This window comes from Porites lutea, chromosome 4 (assembly GCF_958299795.1).
Source record: "Porites lutea chromosome 4, jaPorLute2.1, whole genome shotgun sequence".
NCBI lineage: Eukaryota > Metazoa > Cnidaria > Anthozoa > Scleractinia > Poritidae > Porites > Porites lutea.
In genome coordinates, this window is record NC_133204.1 from 12368281 (window position 1) to 12390780 (window position 22500).

A 22500-nucleotide genomic window follows, 5' to 3' on the forward strand; every position below is an offset into this window, starting at 1 on the left:
TAACCAAGTTACTATTACAATTAAATTGAGCCTACTATCGCAGCAATGAGCAGCCAAGATGGCTGCAGTTTGTATGGAATGTTTTTGAGAAAGAGGTTACCTTTTGCTCAGCCAGGTCATTAATAAGCCTCGTTCTTTCTTCTTCAAGCAGTTCTATTTGTGTCTGTGCCTCTACAAGCTAAAATAAGTAGAAATCGTTCATGCAATTGAAGGTTAGAATTCTTAACAATGCATCAATAACGCTGACGGTTGAAGCAGATATTGCACTGGTCAACAAATGCTCCGTGAAAACAGCAAAACGACTTGTCTTCTCATAACGTAAAGACGATGTTTATTCTTTTCGTGTTGTGTAATACGTTGTGTATTGTGTCATTAGAGACCTTACGAAACTAAAACGGCGACAGCAACGGGAACGTGCGCGTCACACCTTTGCATTTCTTTGTCTTCTCCGTACAACTGAGACGAGAAATGACCAAATTTTTAGCTTTCATGAGAACGTGAACGGCAAGGCGATCAATTTTCCTGTATCTGTCTGAGCTCAGCTGTGGTCCCCTCACTTCAGTTCCAACCTAACTGTCAGTTCCCCACCTTTTAAACATCTGGGCGACTTGGAATAGTCACGAAAAAGTTTAAAAGGACGAAGTCAGTTTTTCAGTGATTCTTTTCACTGGTGTTGCCGTTGTCAGATGGTAAGGTCCCTATTGACGTTGGTGTTGGACAGGCCATCTAGAGAGAGGGAGTAAATCACACGAACTATACTACTTCCGTTTTCTTAGTTACCTACCTTTTCTCCTATCCCATTGATATTACTTTCATACAAGGCACGCTCTTTCTCCTAATTATGAAGAAACATGGAAAAATGAATATGGGAGGCAGAAAGAAGTTTTGTTTCACAGAGTGAAGATTCTGCTGTTGAGACAATATATTACAGAAAAAAACTATTCTTAACAGTGTTCTTACCAGGATTTTCTACACTACGGTCCACAGGACCCGTAAAGAAGCTAAAACAGGGGCGGATCTAGGGGGAGGGTGCAGGGGTGCGCCCCCCCCCCCCCCCGAGATGACCTGCAGTTTTCTAATACAACTGGTATTCTGCAAAAAAAAAAACCTATGTGGTTTATTGGCGTTGAAGTAGAGTAAAAGACGAGTGCACCCCGTCCTAAAAAAAATCCTGGACCCGCCCCTGTAAAAGGGGGTCAGCTCATGAAGGAGAAAAGCGGTTCTCAAGTTTTAGATACAGTTAACTCAACGTTAACACAGGTCTGAGTTAGAGTTAATACCTCGTACTTTCTTAGATCATAGATGTCTTATAAGGAAATGTACGTATGTGTACGTACGTTTACGTACGTTTTGTAATAGGTTTTGTTTTCTTTCTTTACACCCTTGGGACCCTAGGGCTAATTATAGTGCGATATTTCCCGAAAAAGTGCGGCAATGTCGCATTGCCGCAGTGGTCTGGTAAGGACACTGTCTTAAACACCAACAATTTGTTGAAAGTGTAGCAGCGCTTTCGGAATCCATCCTGATCCCTTCATCAGTAACGAAGTTTGGTGAGGTTTTGTTTGCATTTATTGGTGATAGCTCAACTACTGTTTACTAATTATAAGCCCATTCGATTTTGAAATGAAACCTCCCCTCCTGTAACAAGCCCCTCAAATGCCGTTTGAAAAATATAAACCCAGGGACTTGCAGGGTATTGCAATACCGTATAATTCCGAAAATAAACCCCGGGGCTTATATTATTTCAAGGCCCTTTTGAGGGGCTTATTTTAGGAAGGGCTTATCTATGCAGAGAAATTTGCGTTTCAAACTCGATTGGGCTAGCGTTATAGTTGGAAGGAAATTTACCGCTTTTGCCTTGTTTTACTTTACATTTGACCAGCAATTTCCAAGTACAAGCCCCCGGGGGCTTATATTTGGAGGGGCGATTTAACGGAGGGTTTTTTGTGTTACGAGTTTGGGGGGCTTATGTTTGGAGGGGCTTATACATGGAAGGGCTTGTTTTCGGAATTTTACGGTATACTGCAATGGGATGTACAGAAGTTTGCTGGCTCCTCCTGCACGTACATGCCCTGTCATTGCCTACATAAAAATTGGCAACAAACTGTTGCGACATTTTCATTGAATATGTTCTCAGTTTGAGGATTACAACTCAGTCAAACAAGATACCCATCTTCAGCCCCTGTCAAAGTTGGCTGGTTTTGTTGTTGTTACCGATGTTGTTTTTCTCGTTGTTGTTTATAACACGCAAAAAGACTAGCGGCTGAATATTGGTTAAGGGTAGAAGAGATAGATAAACCCCACTTTTTCAATTTCAACATGGAAATGTCTTTAAGGACAAAGTGTCTAAACTCAGTGATTTCTATGCTAAGTATCTTTCTATAAAAACAGTTTTATATCGGCTTATCTTGCTATCAAACGTGTAACACTGACCAACTGTGAAATTTTCCCTTGAAGGCACTGGTTTGCATCTAGCGCATCAGAAACTGGTAAAAGAATAACACTACGTTTAGTAAAACTGCAAACTGTTACATACACGCTTAAAATTCTAACCGAATGTCCCAATTAACTGCCCCTCAGAACGAGAACGAACAACGACCTTTACACCACAAATTCTCCAATTTTACCATGTAGCTGCAAGTGTTCGTTATAAACACCTTACCTGCTTGTCGTAATTCTGTAATTTCTTTGTCCTTTTCTTTGCTTTTATCTATCAGTAGGTGGTAACTAAGCGAATGTTAAAAAAAAGGTTTCTTTGCATTAATTTTTAATCTATTGGCATAGTAATGTAACTACCATAAAAACACAAAATACACAAAACAATATCAACTTGTCCTTATAAATACGACATACTGACCTTCTCAGTTGCTTGTGCAAGCCCTCAACCTCCGCAGTCAGTTGACTGTTTGCTTCTTCAGTACTTTCCATCTGTAGAAAGGAAGAATTGGAAAGAGAAATTCCGTGCATTATTGTTGAGTGCGTAGCATAAGATATGATAACTGGGCTCCACCCGTAAGAGAAACAGTCAGAGCTCACTTGACGTTAGAGGTGATTAAGGTGCAAAGCTTATTTGCTACGGCTACTTTAAAGCTTAATGACAGCCCTGATAGTGGAGGTCCCAGCAGTTTCGACGTTTAATCAAAAGTTAAGAAAGGCCTTGAAAAAGTGCATTTAAAAAAACCGGTTACTTGCAGTGTATAGGCAGATTATACCACATACTTGTGCTTGCATGGCAGTGTGTTGTTCCACCAGACGCTTATTGTTGAGCTGAAGGTTTTCAATTGTACTTATAAGCTCAGTGGACCTGTCCCTACAGAAAAAAAAACATTGGAAACATAATGTTTGCAACATAATGATATATTTTGAATAATATGAGGATCATCACTAAGTTATCCTGAAAGTTGTTTCATCATTGTCATCAAATGTTATAATTTTGTGTAGGCTATGGTAGATGTGATGTTTTAGTAATGTTGCAGCTAACAGTTTCAAAGGCACAAGTTATGTATGGAGATACATAGAAATTCTGAAGTCCTCTGTTTGCATTAATAATCTTTCTTGTTGAAACTTCTGAATTGTCATTCCTCTTCACTCTTTCCATACCCCCTATTCCCCTTAGACCCTTTGTGTTGAAATAGCAAATAATGAGGAGAGTCTTGGTTCACTGAATCATTATTTTGAAGAGTTTGCTTACCATGTTTGGACGTATACTGCTGGAAATTCTCATTAGTTTTTAAAATGTTTCATTTTTTCAACAACATTTAAACCCACTATGTCGGAACTAATAATGCAAACAATAAACTCACGCTCACGACGATACACACAATTGTTTTAGTGCTTCTAAATCTATTTTGTTAAAGGTTACAAACTCTCGCCATGTGCATTTTGTGCTGATCAATCACAATTTTGAAACGACATCTTATAATATCTACAAACCTCGGCTCCCAGGTTCCTAGGGAGAACCTCACTAGTTTATAAAGGACAGAATACAACAAAGTGTTCTTAACGAGGACGTCCTCACATCAAGCTGCAAACTCTCACACTCTCCCCTATTTGATACAAGTAATTGGGATCAAATATGATATTAGTTTAGTGTTTGACGGCTTTGTCGTCTGCAATTAGGATAATATTCATTGTAGATACAGCTGCAGCCGTTCTTACGGGGTAAACTCACTTCCTCTCGGACCCAGCTGAGAATCGTCTCTCTTTTGCTGCTCCTGATCACAAGAAAAGCTCCATTGGGAAGAGATGCTGGACTGCCTATTCAAGGAAGGTAACATTTTCCTGCTGTGACCCTGACGGCTTTTACAACCTCAACTTGTTCTTAGCTGGACTACTAAGCCCATGCTCCATTTCCTTCCATTACGTTCAGCATCTCGAATAAGCACCACATCTGCTGGCTTGACGTTCATTTCCTTAGGCTTGTGCTCCATGTTGTGCCTGTCCCTCGGGGACTTCACATACCCCCCAGTCCAAAAAACTTCACCCTTCTCCTCAAGTCAGTGTCCCCTTCATCTGAGTATTCTACTGGGACAAGTCTTAGTTGACAAAACATCATAACACAAGGAGTCAAAACAGGAAGCAGTATGTCGTCTTCCACACAATCAAGATAGGGGACGATTATTCAGGTGCTACTTCTACATCCAGCAACACCTCCTCAAGCTCATTCCACACAAGCCTAGCTCGACCCATGCTCTTGTACAATGCCATTTCACGAGGCCTACAATTCTCTGAAATTGTACACTACACCAGAAGGCTCTGCTTATATCGAATTACCACCTTATTTCCTAATGAGCGGAGTCGTTTTGAAGCCATTTATGTTTCATCAGAATCCACCACATCAAACCATTTTGTTCCGGCAGCAATAGTTTGCCAGTTATCCGAATATATCTTCCTAGGATGCCCTTTCCTTGCACTGCAGCGACCCGTTTGGGAGGCTTGATGAACTCCTTTGCTGTTAGGTTTGGCAGCAACCCAAGATGGACAGATCTGGTTAAGCTGCAAGCTAATAACGAAATGTATGCCTTTCCTTTGTTCGGCCTGGGTCTCTACCCTATAGGGCCTGCAAAGTCAACGCTCACTGCTTCAAATGGAGCTGATCCTTCTGTTGGCAATCCAGCTGGTTTAAGAGGGTAGTAACCTGGAATTTCTTGCACCCATATCAAGCTCTATTAACTCCCTTGGTGAGTTGCCTTAACCACAACACCCAATACTGTTGACGAACAAAACTCATCGTAAGTTCCACTCCCCCATGAAGATTTAGGACATATTTACAATGGACAATTCTCTCTGCTAACAAGACATCAGGGCTGAGTTGCTCAAAGCATGGTTAGCTTTAACCATTGGTTAAGCAGTACCAGAACCAGTACGTTGTCAAGGTATTAAACGCTGGCTAACGCTAACCATGCTTCGAGCAACTGGGCCCAGGAAGTAGATAGGGTAGCTTCCTTGGATTCTCCCTCTCCATTCGTACAGACCCTCTTCAATCCTCTGCAAAGTAAGTTTGAGCTAGTCTCGTCTGTGCTGGTCTTGCTGTTTGAGCTCTTCCTACCCAGAATAACACTTTTTTATCAGTGGCACAACTAGTTCAACAAAAACTGGTTCTGCTTACTTGAAGTACAGTTTAAGATAAATCTCGCTACCCATGACGTGATAAGTGTCTCTAAACCCTGATGGAGAGTATCCTCTGCATCTGTGGCCCCCATGAACAATTTCTTTACTTGCTTCGCCTCTGCTTCAATCTCTTTACTTGGATTGGTTTGCACTACCACTGTCTACATTTCTGCTTGTTCAGCCAGTTTGGTTTCTTTAGGCAGAAGGTCTTCAAAAAGTATGCTCCTGATCCCCACACCAGCTGGATTTTGGTCTGTTTCACTCATCTCCACTTCACAAAGGCTTTGGCAACAATCTGCGCCACTCTGTTGGGCACAAACTGTTTGTAGTTCCCTTGACCGGCAATCCAAAACCAGGGCACTGTAGTCTCTGTCCATCCATACACAGACCACACTACACCAATCCTTCCAAAGTGCTTCTTACATTGTCTACATCGTTGGCTGCCTTGTTAGCAGAAATGAGCTCCAACCTTGTGATGATAAACCCTTCCTTCCATAACCGTGCCTTTGCTGCTAACAGACCCTGCAGACCCTGCCTAATACCAGAATCTTGATGCACGACTGAATACACTCTTGCTGCTCCCCCCCCCCCCCCCCCCCACAAACCACTATCACAAACCGTATGCAGGTCTATGGCTTGGACTGGCTCCTGAGGTTAAGTTACACTGTGTGGGAATTTAACCTCAGCACGCCAGTTTCCCTTCAATTTCTCCAACTGCGCTTTCAGTTCCTTAAAGGGAAGTGTCAGTCACATGCTTCTCTGACAATCACCTTCCCTATCAGTATCAAGGTTACAGGACTTGCAATTCCAAGAGGGCTATACGTGTATGCAGAGGATAAGCGCCTCAGCACTTCTCACTTTATCGCTTCGTTTGAATTACTGAAAAAAGTCACAGCCAAGTTGTCCTCCGCCTTATCCCAATGGAGCCCCAGTCGCTTTGCTTTATTGGGCTTGAACCCAACTGCATCAGCCGTCAACTGCTTATCTGCTTCCAATTCTAGCATATTAGAGAACCTGTTCCTAAAAAAATGACATTGCACCTCCTTTCAAACCGTGCACTTGGTCAACAGTATCTTTGCCAATGATGATGTCATCAACATAATTTCCCCCACTTGCTCTCCGAAGAAAAAACGTTGTTTCTACGTGTTGTTTCAAGGTCACTGCAAGACTAAACAGCGACTGCACAAGTCGAGACAAAGACTGCTTCGTGAATTTGTCCACAAAAGGCAACCGGTTTGAGACGGTTGCGAAACAGGACACTTCATAGCAAGTTTTGGAGGGGTTGCCCAGTCTCTAAGTGATCGATCAGTGAAGGGCTACCTTGGCATGCCTCAGCTGATGTGTCAAAGACAATTCGCATTTTGGTACTCTCTGCTGTTTCTCTTATGACCGTTATCACTCCTTTATGTGGCACATAAAATTCAGCTTTCCTCAAGTAATTCATCGCTCACTGTCTCCACGATTCCCTCTTTCAGTTGGTCTTGGATTATTCAGTTAATCTCTTTCAGGTGACAGGGCACCCTCTGCAGTTTCTTCACGAGATTAGACAGTCATACAAAACTACCTTTCTGATTGTTAGCGAGGAGAGGATGTCTAGCTTTCTACAGAAGACCCATCTCATACCACCCCTTAGGGTGGCGCACTAGTTGCTCTTGGAATTCACCACCTGTTAATCACCAGCTGACGTGTCCTCTAGACCCAATACATCAAGGCTGCACAACTGCTTGTAGTGTGTTGTCCTTGAAGAGTTCCTACTCAGCACACTGCTCAGGTTGGTCTTGACTCCAGGGGACATTATGGTCCGGCCAAACAATGTAAGTTCTGCAATTGGATCTCTTGGCTCCCCCACCCTTGGCGCTGAATTTGACTTTACCTTGGCATAACTCTCAGAACCACGTGTTTAGAGCGTTTTCACTTATATGGCCAGCATCTGTGCAAATTAATTAAAACAAAAGAAAGCGTTTACTTAAGAAAGGTGTTCAACTCCCACAGGACTGGTTTTAAACTCCAACATGGCGCCGTTTCATTGTTTTGGATCACCAATATGGCCGCCGTGACGTCACATGAAAAAGTTCTATAGACAGCTTGAGCTTGATATCAGTATCATCGATCAACACGCTTTTGAGGTGTTGGTAATTGGAGATTACATCCACCTATCTTGGGTTCAGTCAGCAGAGTTCCTATGTCGACTTTGCTCAGGGTGGTAACGTTAGAGACTTGGACCTTGTACATCATCTTACTTCTGAAAGTCATCACCATCTCGATTCTCTTAAACTCCTTATTATCTGGCTTTCTCTTCAGCTTTCCAGTGAGGGTTCCTGATGCTCGGAAGCTCCCCACTCCTATGTCTACTGACACTCCACGCATAATTCCATCTACTGCTAACACAACTTCTGGGTACACCACATGGCCTCCACTTGTTCCTCCCATCAGCTTGTTTAAAAGCTCATTACAAATCGAAATTACACCTTTAGCAGGTGGTGGTGCATCCGCATCTCTGTGCCAGGTGCCAATACAGTTGGGGCATTTCTTGTTGTCAGACAAATGAAGTAATTCCTCCTGTACGCTATCCCTTTAATCTTGTCACGGTCAACTGATTTCTGTTCTTCTGGCTTACTGTTAACACAAGGTCCATGTTTTCCACCCTCTTGTTAAGCTTGAAGCAATGGGTCTCTTCCTTCGTCACGCCTCCAAGGGTTGCCGTCCGGGGCTCTCACCATTTCCTTAAAGCCTCTACTGTTGTGGCAACCCCAACTCTTGCCAGTTATGATCCAGCCTCAACAGATCAGTTCTTATGCCAGGTGGTTTATCTCGGATTGGCCTAACATATCCTCTAATATTCCTTATCCATGGACTCTAAGGTTTGGACATTGGTAACCAGTTTCTCATAGAATTAATTAATTAGAGCTTAGGGTTTACGTTTATTGAACACTCACGTGAGGGGCTTTTCAGTGATACAATGCTATGCTAAAAACCCACAATTCATCATAAAATCGAAAAAGAACAACTCCTAAATGTTTAGTTTTATATTCACTCATTCAACACACCCAATGTCCGATTTGTCTATTTCCGCTTTAAACGGCCCCCAAAGCCTTTGCCCCTCTAAATGTGCCCCATGGAATTTTGTCATCACGTGTTTGGGTAGTTAAACGTTTGGTTAACGTGCATAACTCTCTTTCTCGACTGTTTTCGCTCTGAATTTCCTTTTGATCTCAGTCTTGCTCTCTCCTCCTTCTCCTGAGTTTCCCTCTCTTCTTACTCCTTCAGCTTTTGCTCCAGCTTTTCTAATACTTCTACCGCTTTTTGGTATTTGTCCAACTGTGTTTTATCACCCAGACTCTATCCTTTCGTGCTATCTTCTTCGTGCCTCGTCCAATTCATGTTACGCTCTTGTACAATCCCTTCTATTTCGTGACATTCCTCAATTTTGCTCTCCGAAGCTTGCCATGTCTTTGAATCAGTTTCCGCAACTCGCTTCCAGGAATCTTGTTTGTGCTTTCATCCGTAAAATGCAGTTCTTTCAATTTGTTTCGGATCGTTTTCTCCTGATCTTAAAGGTGATGTACTAATATCAACCTACCAATTCTCACAAGCAAACAAGATGGAAAGAGTATATTTCAAAGTCTTCCTAACACCACTACAGAAATCCTGAACCAAGATTATGATGCTGGGGCCTTTTAACTTCATATCTCCACAAGCTTGGCTTCTCAAAATTTGGTTGTCTAATGGGCAACCATCCCCTGCAATTTATCTGTTGTTGTCACATTCTATTCATTGAGCGTGATTCATAGTTGAACCAGATCATTACTTTCTGTAAAGGCTGGTTTCCATAATTGTGATAGCTATGATCATTGCAATCATGACTATATTATAGCTGCTAATAATTGCAGATGAGATAAAAGTCAAATGTTCCTTGAGCATCAGGGTTTCATAAATATTATTACGTAATAGGGTATTGCTTTTGTCCCTGAAAACTGTCTAGCAATCTAAGGGATCAGAACAATGTAGGAAAACCAAGGTTTCTACTTTCAGACTGTACATACCAATCCCTGTCTGGAGAGACTCCTCCAACACCCTCCACACTGTCAGAACTCACATTTGGTGTACTTGAAACTAAGGGAGAGAGTGTAGTTGTATAGGTAATGCAAAATCTCCTATTGTGTTCTGATCGCTTTTAAGTACCAACAGTGATTATCTCCAAATTATTTAAATGAAATGAACGCTTCATGACAACCCAGAAAGAAAGAGGTGAAAAAATGAAATCTCTTGATATTCACTTATCACTTCAGGTATTTCTATATACTGTAAGTATTACGTTATCATTATTTAATGTCATTGATAATGGTGATAAGTTAAACATATTCAAGCACTTATTTTTTTCATGCAACATAATTTCACCCACTTTCATTAATAATATTCTGAACTTAAAATTACAACTTGGAAAAGCAGTATTGCAACTGACACATATACATTTGAGTGATTCCAGGATTGTATAAATTTAATCACAATTTCACACAAATTGTTTTTCCAGATTTCCGAACTGTAATTTTCTTTTATCTCCTACAGTTTTGCCTGTCCGTGTCCCTTAAGCTTTTCTTTACTCCTCTTCAATGTTTCTGAATTTATAGTGTTGCTATTATTTTGATATAGTTGTACTTTAATGTTTATTGAGAACTTGCCCCTCATTTTAAAAACAACAACCAAAGGTTCATGTTTGTTTCAAACAATCTTGGGTCGATACTCTTCCCACAGAAGGCACTGGAAATTCCTTCAGGAGGAGGAGATCTCAAATGCCAAAATATTCAAACTAAAAGATGAATATTTTGTGGAACCACACAATGTGTATGTTGATTAATTTGTAATCATCAAACACCTGAATACATGTAGTATTGCACTTTCAATACTTTATAACGGAGCAATAAGATCTCACCTTGATCACTGATTTTCTTGGGACTGTTATAACTTGTTCTGGGCTCTGGTGAATCCTTGACAGATGATGAAAAGAACATGCACAGAAAATTAAGTAAAGCTTTTAAGTGTCAGTGGGGTAAAGGGTTCAAACCTCTGCTAGCCTTGTAACCCAGTCAAGCAAAATTGAAGGTGGGCTTGTTAAGTATTTCATTTTTTTTGCTGCCCATAACTGCAAAGTAAGTGGCGTGGCCAATAAAGAGCTTAGGAAAGTTAAGAAACCAGGGGTGGGTTTACCACACTGAAATGAGTTGTACCCTGCCCGTACAGATCTAAAAGATCACCATCTCAGTGGATGTTTACTCATCTGAGCAGGGGTTGATGTATAGATAATATCATAGTTTATCATGATTAACATCTGCAAAGCAACAACTACAATAGTCAGAGGTGCATGTACATACTGAGCTGTTTACGTACCATACAGTTAACAGAAGAAGGAGAAGGGCATTCATCATCTTCCACATTGACAAAACTAAAATGAAATATGGATGCAAATATTTTGAGTTAAATGCACAATCAATCACTATGCTACTTCCTAGCTGACAGCACTATACTGGTTTTTAGAAGTGCACTGACGTTAGTATAAACTAGGACAAAACAGTGCATAAGTCAAAATTAAAATAATAATACTTAAAAGTTAAATATCGAAAAGCTATATTGTCTTTTCAAATGAGATTTAACTATTTTGCTGGCCTCCACAGTTCTCCACCAATCTGCCCTATCCCTTGCACAAGATCTTGCTTGATCCCACGACCACCATCTGGCCTCTGCTCTCTTCATTTTCTACAGTCCTACACCATTATGTCCTAGGGCACCCAACTTTTACACTTTCCATCAGGGGTCCAAGACAGTGTTGTGACACTGTCCAAGACACTTCTAACGTCTCCTCTTCACTTATATACTTATCTTTCACATGCGCATAATTTGTTCAACTCATCAATGGTAAAACCACATTGGGCCAGTAGATACGATTATCCTCTTGCGGAATTTTTACTGGAATGAGGCCAGCTTTTTGTTGTCAGGGACACTTCCAAGCCTAGCAAACACAGAGTAAGACTGGTTTTACATCTTTATCTTGACCTTCTTTCTGTACTGCTGGGAACTCCAGATCTTCTTTTGAAGCCTGCCAAATGTGGACTTCCCCTTTGCCACTCTGTTCTGCATATCCTTGTCTGCTCCTCCCTTATTACTGACTATTTCACCTGAATAAAGAAGTCAATGACCTCCTTTCTCACCATCAGTAAACTTGACCTTGTCCCTACCTCTGAAATTAACCTTAAGGACTTCCATCATCTTTCTACTGATTCATAAGCCAATCCTACTGGCTGTCTTCAAGCTTGATGACTTTCCTTTACATCTGTTTTGTAATACAAAAGATGAGAGGAATATCACCTGTAAAATCAACATCTTCTGGTTACTCTATCATCTTCAAACTTAGACCAGTACTGGTGTTGTCAGTCATTCGTTGCATGACTCAGTCAATTGTTGATTAGAAGAGGAATCCAGACATCGAGACACAGTCTTGCTTCACCCCAGTTGTAAAACAGTCTGATGTTGGTCCATGATCAAGGACAGCACACTCAGCACCCTGTAAAGCAATTTGATGATGTTAAGATTAAGCTTTACTGGGATGCTGTGTGATCACATAATGTCCTAACGGCAATCTCTACGAAGACAGTCAAAAGCTTTCTGCAAGTCGATGAAGTGGATTACCAGGGGGATTTCCATTCAAATGCCTACTCTATCATATTCCACAATATAGAAATCTGCAATATGGTATTTCTCGCTTCCAGGAATCCAGCCTGCTATTGTCTTGGCTTCACACTTGTACCTTCCTTCATCCTTCTTATGACAATCTCGCCAAGCACCTTCCCTTGTCTTCTTTGGGATCAATCTTCACATTATTAAACCTTTTAACAATTGCTCTGGGATCACTTTTCTTCACCCAAACCCTTGATGTTGCCATGCGCCTTGTGGACTAAAATATCCAGATCCACCTTCAAGAGCTTGGCCACCATGTTATCCACATTGCCCATTTTACTGTCTTAACGAGAAAAACATGCTTGCTTGACTTCCTCCAAACTGGTGGGTTCAGTGCTGATACTCTTGATTTCCTGCACTGGGTGGCAGTAAGTCGTGATGGGGTTCTCTCACTGGTGAATCTCTGTTCAATACCTCCTCAAAAAGCTCTTTCCATTGTGCATTACTACTTGGATCTCCATCAATTGCCTTAAGAACCACATATCTATTTCATAGCTCAACAGCAAAAACATTCCTGATGGGTTGATTTTACAGCTTACTGAATTGAGTGGCTGCTTCATCCTCTTTAGCATGAGCTTCATGCTGGTTCACAAAAGATGATGATCCGAGGTGACTTACGCAAACCACATAACCCTGGTATCACAGACAGACTTCCTGAAGTGCTTGCGCGTGAGCATGGTCAATGCGATTGTGATATCTGCCACTGAGGAGAGTCCACGTAGTATGGTACCAGTGATGATGAGGCTGTTGATCTTACAAAAATGAATAATGAGCTTCTTGCTGTTGTGGTTGATATCGCCAGTTCCATGAGCTCTCATTATCCCTACTAGTTAAGGCTTGGTGGTCCACCCATAGCATTCATTTCACTGCTTATAATAAACATGTCATGCTTTTTAAAGCCCCATACAAATGGACACAACATATGTGGCTAAATGTAATTTAGGCAAAGTTAACCTCCAAGAAATGCCGGTCAGCTGTTTCCCCAGCTATAGTAGGGGTGGCCCGATGCCTTTAGCAGGGGCACCTCATGACTTATATACGCAGTTGCTTGCTTGCAGTTCTTCGCAAAGTGTTGTTGCAATAGCTTGCTGTTTGCATGCCGGTTTGTGCTTTGGTTTTTCCCATCCCTCCCTCCCTCTTGGTATGGGCTAGGAAGTATTGGGTCGGTAAGTATTCCACTGAATTGTTCAGTGTGACGGTGCCCGGTGGGGGCAGCTTGCAGGGTTGCCATGGATACCTCCTCCTCATGCTAGAGCATTGCCTGGCTCCACCAACTTTGTAGGCACCAACGCCCAAGCTCATCTATTGGTGATGAGTTTAATGTTGGATGCTACATGTTGTGTCCATTTGCACACCCTCTTTCATATTGTTGTGTGTTGTTGGGAGTTCTTGCATCTGTTTGGACATCATTGCAACACTGATGCAACAACACACAATGTTGTTGGCACAACAATGTTGGGAGTAGCTGTGTCTGTTTGCATGTAGCTTCACAGTTTCCAGACACTTTGGAGCCATAGAATTGGTAAACCTCTGCTTCCTCTGTCAGCTTTCATTGTTGGCGCATCAACATGGATAAGGGTCAGCTTAATATATTTTGAATGGAAAGGTGCCTTTAAAAAATTAATGTGATCAAAAGCTGGCAACCACTCCAGCAAGGATGACTCCGCAACTTTTTACATCATAAAAGCAACTCCGCTGGGGTGCATGTAATCATCTCTCCTTGAGTAATGACCAATTGACAGGTTCAGCTTTTCAGTACTAGTCCTCCTACACTCACTTAGTCCTGGCATGTCCATTTTGCATGCATGCATCTGATCTCCTTAACCACCCCACTGCCTTTTACCTACTGTGTACAAGAAATGCACATTCCAGTTCCTGATGCTCAGTATCTATTTGGGCATGAGAAGGGAATTGGTGGTCGAGGACCTCTGTTAAGCTTTCAACTGCTTATGTCACATTGTCCTCAGGCTGGTAGTTCACAAAATGAATGTTGTCATCTAGGGGGTACCTGGCTTGCCTCTACTTTTTTCCCACTGATGTCTTGAAAAAGTGTGTCTGGTCTCAGAAAAGCCACTTTTTTAAGGGGATGGGACACTAACCCATTGCCTAACCCCCAACCTGGAGGGTTAGGCATTACAATTTGCCTGGCTTTTCACCAAAAACTGACCCAGCACCATTGAACCCACCAGGGATGAGGGGGGGGGGGGGTTGTTGTTAGATAGTTCAGCTGAATGGCATCCATGGGATTGTGGTCATTTTCTGCGACGAAGCTTTGGCCCCATAAATAAGTCTGGAACCACTCACAGCAATATTCCCTCTCAATGTTAGCATATCGCAACTCTGCATCTTTCACGGCGTTACTTAGAAAACCTTGAAGCAGGGAGGCCCCAAGGCATCCACCACCTTTTTGTTACGCCATAGTAACCCAGATTAGTTTCCTCATTTACAGCATTCCTAACTGCGTCAAAAGCTCACTAGTGCAATGAAGTCCAGTCAAAGATACTTCTTCCCTTAAGCAACTCTCACGAGGGAGCTGTCAAGAAGCTGAGCCCGGAAATGAATACACCCATGTAGGTAGCCATTCCGCAATCAAGCTCCTGTGCACTGGTAGGCGGTACCATCTTCTTTAGGGCTGAACTTTATTGTGGCCAAATTGAACACCATCTTCACTACACTTGATCTTCTGGTTAACCTTGCATTTGTCTGTATTCAACTTAAGACCAGTGGATTTGTTTAGCATTATCATGCATGTGACGATCATATTCTTCCTTTGTCAAGCCATAAACAGCAATATCATCAGTGATCCCTTCTTCACCTTCACAGCCTTCAAAGGTCTGATCTATTTTAGCTTGAAACATGTCCTGTAACTACTTAAGGCCAAAAGGCATTCAAAGAAATCAGAAACGACCAAATAGTGAGTTAAAGGTAGTTAAATAGCTGGACTCTTGATTCAACATCCACATTTTGCATCGACTATTGACAAGTATTTGGCACCTGCCAGCCTTGCAGGAATTTCCTCCAGTGTTGAGATCACATGATTGTTCCCTTCAGATAGCCTTGTTAAGGTCCTTCAGGTCAGGCAAATTTTCAGCTTGCCATTTGATTTTCTGCAGTACACCAAGTTGGCTTGCCTTCCATCTTGGCAATTATACCTTGTGATACTATGTCAGCTAGTAGACCAGATCCCTGATCTTGAACTCCCTCTGTTTTTAGATCTTCCCCTCACGCCTTCCTGGTTTGAATGACATACCCTAGCCCAGTGACTTGGTTTCTGGCAGTTAAGACACTCAGGTGACAGGTGACTTTCTCTGGTTCTTGAAGAATGTTCAAGGTCACAATTAGGGAAATGCCTAGACTTGTTACCACAGAGAACTTTTTGTATACATGAAAATCCTCCTAACTTCTCCAATTGCGACAGGCTTCGTGTGTCCAGCCAACGTCAATTGCTTCAACAAGTGAGAGCACTTTGCCTTTCTTGAACTTTCTTGTGTTTTCTTCCAACAATCAGCTGTTCTATAAGGTGCTTATTCATTTCAGCCAAATCCCCGATCCCAGCAGCATATTGATCATAAAACCATTGATAGTTTCTTCATTCTTTTACTGAATCTGATTGAGCGTAGGTGATATCCAGCTAGCCTGTGATTTACTTTAGGTGCTTCAGGGTTCACAAACTGATGCCAAATTTCATCTGGTTTTATGCAATGGACATCATGTCCAACTGTTGTAGACTTCTACACCACGGATCCACAACAGAATGAAAAAAAAATTGTTCTTTCTGCGTTTTCTTTGCATAGGGACCAGTAAAGATTAGATTGCAGTGTTGCATGAATTAATTTTGCAAACTCGTCTCGAAAATCTTGAGCTTCAATGTTCATTTGCGAAATTTTGAATCCGACTGTTGTTGCCTTAATAATCATTCACAGTAAATTGACAAATAATATCTTGCTTTATGAGGACTCAATGGCAGGCCTTAAAGGTTTGACGTAAAATCACACTACTTATTTTTATCAAGAAATCTGCTTCACCACGAAAGTACATGGAGGCGTATAAAAAACAGTGTATATGAACTAGTTAAGTTTCTACTGAAGTGCACATGTGTTAACAGAAAAATATGCAAATATATATAAGGACACAAACGTCTACTACAATAGGATGCAATCATCTCAGACCACTTTATGCCATTGCAACTGAAAGATGGCGCCTGTATCAAAAAGTCCATTTCAGACTCTGCTTTGTGTAAGCATACATGTACAGTCAACTCTCTGGACACAATTCAGAAAACCGTCTAATATTTTACATGTCCCCTGTTAGTTTTGTTGGGCTATAAAACTGCTAGCATTTAAATAAGGTCTTTTATGTATTTGTTACTTATTTAGGAATGTAAAGCGAGTGGATAAGTGCTAAAATTACACATTTCTGGGAAAAATATTCCTTTTTACATAACATATCCATGTCTGATTCGTCAAAATAAAAAATCAGCCATACTTCATTGAAATTTAGCCAGAGAATTATACATAGTGAACAGAGAATTCTCCAATCTCCAATGCTCAATGAAACCACTGTAGACCCCTCTCTCAATAAATCTGGCTAATTTGGATTACAAATTTCTTGCAATAATTTTTTTTATTTGTTTTGAACACTGGACAACTAGCACATACTGTTATAGACACTTTTCGCTTGCACCGGAAAACCGGCCAGCCCTTAGTGGTGAAAAGGTTAGGGTCATATAAAAGGTAAGAAGTTGATAAGACTGTTATTTTCATCCATCAAGTCTCTTGACAGGCAAGCTGAAACTCACCATGGTACAAAACACTCACAAGTACAACTAAGATTTTCTTGTGACCCACAGTCAGAGAAAAGAAAGTAACCAAGATCCACCAAGAGCACAACCCTGTGGCAAAATCTATAATGCCAGACGGTAACAATTTGCCGTTCTCCAAACATGTTGATGACTCAAATAACTTCAAAGTTTGTTTTATTACAATCTTATTTCTCTCAAAACTCAATGCTTCCCTGGGTTCTAGCTTGGAAACATTGAGATTCTGAGCAAACAAATTTAAAATAACACAGTTCCCATCACTGTCAGCCATTTAGTGATCTGACCAACTGTAGTCCCATCAGAATCTGGTCAGCTCGAAGGCCTAGGATTTCACGGTAACGATCGTTTCCAGAAATGGTCATTACGGTGATCTTAAAATAAAGGAGCTGAAAAATAGTTTCCCAGTGACATATCCTGATATATTCAGACTGAGGGTATTTTTCCACTCGGATTCTTAACTAGTAGAACAATTCTCTATGACTCAGCTTATATATATACGAAATTTTAAAAAACATTACCATTTTGCTATTGTCCACCAACTTGAATTGTTCAATTGTACATTACTGATGACTCATGCATGAATAATGTTTTACAGGTAACAACAGCGATTGTTATGGCTTCCAGTGCCAAGAAAAAGTTGAAAAAGTTGGAAAAGTTTAAAAACATTATTTAGAAGGTGGTCTTTTAGTAAAAATTTCACTGTTGAAACTGATGATAAAGCCCAAATCTCTTTATGAAAAGACAAGATCCGTAGCGAACATTTCAAGTGAGTACACTTCTTTACAGAAGTTGGATCAAAGATAAGTCTGGAGTTTTTGACACTTTAGTGCAAACACATCTAACACTTAAATTGACCTTCTCCTGACATTTTAATAGACATTGAAGGTTTTTGTAAATAATAATACACACTGATGTTTTTTTAATTTTAAAGAATGTTTAACAACATGTTTCTGTACATTAAAAGACATAAAAGTGGGTTCCCATGAATTTTCATGGAACCAAAAAATTGTTACAGATGGTTTTCCATGATCTCTGGGCACTGAACCGAAAAATTGTTATCCATGGGATTTGAAATCCTAGGGCTTGAAATGGTCTAGTAAGTCCAGTGACCATGATCCTCACTTCATTCTGTTTCATTAATTTTCCCATTAGACAAGGTTTTAGCTACATGCAGGTGGGTATCTGGGAATGCCCAGTTTCAAAGAAAATGATTTTCCTCACATCATGGTTTAAGAAAGTTCTCCTAACTTGAAAGTTAAGATGGACACTTGGTCGACGAATTGTAGCAGCGGCAAATTGTTTCATGTATATGGGAGAGTACTTGTGAAACTCTTTGTCTCCACAACAGAATTTTGTTGCTGCAACAAGTCGCTCAATTTCAACTGGATTTGAGTTTGCAATGTGTTGTGCTACCTATTGCAGTAACTTGTTGCCCAAATTGTACTCAAGGAGTGAACTGTCACTGAGACAAGTTGCAGCAACATGTCTCCTAGAGTGTTTCAACCTTAAACTTTCCTAGCTTAACTCTGAATACAGATAAATCCTTCTTGCTTTACAACTAACCACAAGGCATGTTAACTGCCTGACCTGTGGATGAGTAATTAGTTTCCTTGGAATCACTTTGATAAAATTTAAGTGTATAACACAGTAAATGACAAATTATAAGGCTCAAGGGAGTTTTGGCCAGAAGAATATACATATTCCATATACTGCGGTTTAATATATCAAGGTTCTTTTCCAATACTATTAAAGGGTGAAGGACTTTGTTGCAAAGGTTCGTAATGTATGATTTACATAGTAATTATATAAATCATACATAACCATTATTTAATTTTATGCCTCACCTCCTTTGCCTAATATCAGATATCCATTCCTTAATTCCCTCCTGGAATGATGTTAAATCAATTTCTAAATCCCTACCATCAGGATCCCATATCAGCGATAAGTCATCCAGATTACCTGCAAACTTGAAACACAGACACAACTTAATTAATGATGGTAAAAGGACTGAGTGGAGTCCAATTCGGTCTGTAATCATAAAAGTGATTAACATTATTAATCATAACTATAACAAAATTTGTGATTTTTTAGGTCTTTTTTTTAATTAAAACACAAGAATTCTGAAATTCCGAGAGTTTTTTTGTCAGCAGTGAAAAATGCGATTTTGGTGCACATGTACTATGGCGTGTACTGTCCTATTACTTAGGCATGACATGTACTGTCATAATACACTGTCCTATTAGTGCTGAAATCAGAATAGTTGATAGCCAATCAGATTTGAGACTTTTGTTAAAGTAACTGTTGTGATTAGGAGGCATGATAATTTTAATGCTTAATTCAGAACATAGGTACTTTAAGCAGTGACTGTCATTAGGGAAGTACGATTTACTCATACAAACATTTAACATGTTCTCAAACTTTAAAATCATATGTCATCCATGTTATTCTAAAACCTCTTGTTCCATTTAACAACAACATTTTTACCTAACTCTCACTGGAGTGAAAATATTTTATTTCTGCTTGAAAGGTTACATGCCACTCACTGACTTTCATGATGACCTAGTTAAATATTGGCTGTAAACAGATACAAGTAAGAGCTGAGTTCTAGTCAAACTTGCGAAAAAATTAGCTTCCACCTTATAGTATACAGGAAAATCATGAAGATTCACATGAATGATGTTGTTTTCCATGTCTGCCTTAGAAAAATGCAATATCAGAAACAAAAATATTATCTCTTCCTTCAAATATCAGGAATGTTTCACCTCCTTCAAATATCTATGCCACTACAAATTTTGTATATTGGCTTAGATACATGTAGCCCTTATCTGATTATTCATTGTGACATTTTTGGGAGATGCATCTGTATAAATAGCAGAGGTAAGTGTCCACTCATAACTTAGATATATGCCACTGAAAAGAAGATTATTTCCAGCAGTTTGTGAGGGTCACAATATTGAAGTTATAGAATTCGTGAAAAATAATAAATAATAAAAACATTACAATATCAATAATAATAATACTGGTATTACTACCTGGGAAAATGGTTTGTAATGGAACGAAAATCACAATAATAAAACTGTAATAATAAAAAACATTTATCAAAATAATTATTCCTGACATTTCCCAAACTTGTATAATAATGGGTCTAAAAATTAATTTCAAACTTCAGAGACAAGAGCCAGTCAAAAGCATATATTAGTTAAATTATTTTTAATGCATGATTAATTTTGTCTAATAGATATAATACACAAATAATTAGAGCAAATCTACATGAAGTATATATGTACACGGAACAAAATTAATCTTGTATGCAGGGAAGAAAGATAGACATTGAAGCAGTGAATATGTTAATTGTAACACCATCCTGTAGATACATTCATTATTGTTTACCTAAAACAGTTCAAAATAATATAACTAATATCAATAATGCATTTGATGTTGTCATAGCAAATAGAATGACATTTTAAAAACAGATTGATAATTTATATCGCTGGAAAAAAACACTAACAGCACTTTTATAATTATGTGGTGCCAGAAATTTTCCTAGTCTCCAAAAAACAATTTTTTTTAAGCTATTAACAACACCATATTACTTTGTTGCACAGGTGTTTTGCAGAATGGCAGTACATACCAACAACCCAAATTGTCTGCTATGAATTTAAAACAGCATCAAGGACACAGTAAATTAAACTCTAATGTTGCGCTAACTAAACAGGCACAGGAAATCAGCGAAATAAGATGTTTTCAGCACGGGCAGCCTACGTGGCTGTGAAACTTCCTCGTATGTAAATAATACTAATGCTACTATAAATCCAGGCGACTATGAGTGAACTTTTCGTTCCGTTTTTTTTTTTACTTCAGCGGGATCTGTATGATGGCTTCAATAAAAGAAATTTTCTCGCTAACCAGCTCATCTGCTTATCGCTTGTTTAAGATTAGTACAATACAGCTAAACAAAATTTGCCTCAGGTAAACACGAGGACGGTTAAGTTAAAATCCACCATTCAAATCAACTTAAGTCAAACGGAAAAAATCATAAATTAACCCAATAAAAGTTACTAATACGAGAGCAACCGGGGATACTCAAAACGAATACATCATACCGTCCCGGTGGCCAACTCGTCGAGTAACAAACTGAATGTAACTTGCCAAATTGACTTTGGACAGCGTGAATAGGTGCGATAAACATACAAGAAAAGGCGCGATCTTTACAACTCTTTAACGCAATAAAAACCGCTCGATGGAAAAATACATACTCTGATAATTTGCTGTCTTCATGGAGAGATTAAAGACGTAAAATGATTTATGGGTTCAAACAAGACTTACCTCTTCAGTGCCGTTGGAAATTGCGTTACGTAGATACTCGATGAGTCTCGAGACTGAAACTCGGCCCGTGCGCTCGGTGTCACAAGCATTGAAAAGGCTGTCGAGAATGGCATCTGCGTCTTCTGAAACCCTAGAAGGGTCATCCCTTTCCGTACTCTGGAAACACGAAACCAAAGAAAAAAAAGCGGTGTGACACCAGAAGTTGTTATTCGTTCATTAGGGAGGCCAAAATTAATCTTATCAAATACACGAGCTGGAGAAACTGAGACGGCCGATTATGAAGTGAACTTAAAATTTTAACCTAATTTTTGGTGAGATGCAATGCATAGAGCCCAAATCATACCGGTGAATCCATTCCACATGTAAAATAAAATACTGCCCTTGCAGTTCAGCCGTTCTGGAGTTAAAATAACCATACAAATTTTAAAACAAGAAATGCAAGCGCGAATCAGTCTTCGAACAGTCACTCTCACTGCATTCTCATCGTTGCATTTGCTATGACAACGCGCTTCAATTTCTCTGTCTTGGTGAAAAAAGCTTCCTGGCTCAGGTTTGGCAGGAAATTCTCTACACTTTTTGCGAACTTTGGCATTTTGGATATTAAATATTACAATACAAATTGTCACTGAAAGGCAAACGGACAAAGACGAAACTTAAACAAAACCGAAAGCGAGCGCGCCATTTGTTGACTTGTTCCATATTTGGTACCTTATTGTCTGCATCACCAAATATGGATAAACACGTTCAAAGTAAAAAAGCGCGGGAACAGTACATAAACAACATCATCAGTAGCCATCAGTAGCTGATTTCTCTTCAATCAGAATACTGTAATGCTGATCGTACTAAGAGGAAATCAACTTTGCAAGACATCAACACGACACCAAAAGAACCCAAAACCATAGACAGCTGTTTCAGATTTTTATGCAATTAAAAAGTAGAAGATTTTTAGGGGGGGGGGGGGGGGATATAATCGTCTTTATAAACTGAGATTGGCCTACGAGATTAAAATGTTTGCA

At 39.9% G+C, this 22500-nt stretch overlaps 1 protein-coding gene across 1 annotated transcript in view; it reads right to left on the reverse strand.

Moving 5' to 3' along the window:
- The window catches only part of LOC140935940 (inositol 1,4,5-triphosphate receptor associated 2-like), a 43806-nt gene extending 21647 nt beyond the window's left edge, over nt 1-22159 (reverse strand). The window contains exons 1-12 of the mRNA XM_073385513.1: nt 21828-22159; nt 21485-21640; nt 19003-19124; nt 10996-11050; nt 10541-10595; nt 9654-9723; nt 3220-3310; nt 2858-2928; nt 2663-2727; nt 2434-2486; nt 785-835; nt 101-178 (exon numbers count right to left, since the gene is read on the reverse strand). Coding sequence (XP_073241614.1) covers nt 101-178; nt 785-835; nt 2434-2486; nt 2663-2727; nt 2858-2928; nt 3220-3310; nt 9654-9723; nt 10541-10595; nt 10996-11050; nt 19003-19124; nt 21485-21640; nt 21828-21839 — 879 coding nt within the window. The 5' untranslated portion in view covers nt 21840-22159. The remainder of the gene's footprint in view (nt 1-100; nt 179-784; nt 836-2433; nt 2487-2662; nt 2728-2857; nt 2929-3219; nt 3311-9653; nt 9724-10540; nt 10596-10995; nt 11051-19002; nt 19125-21484; nt 21641-21827) is intronic.
- Nucleotides 22160-22500: the final 341 nt, after the last annotated feature.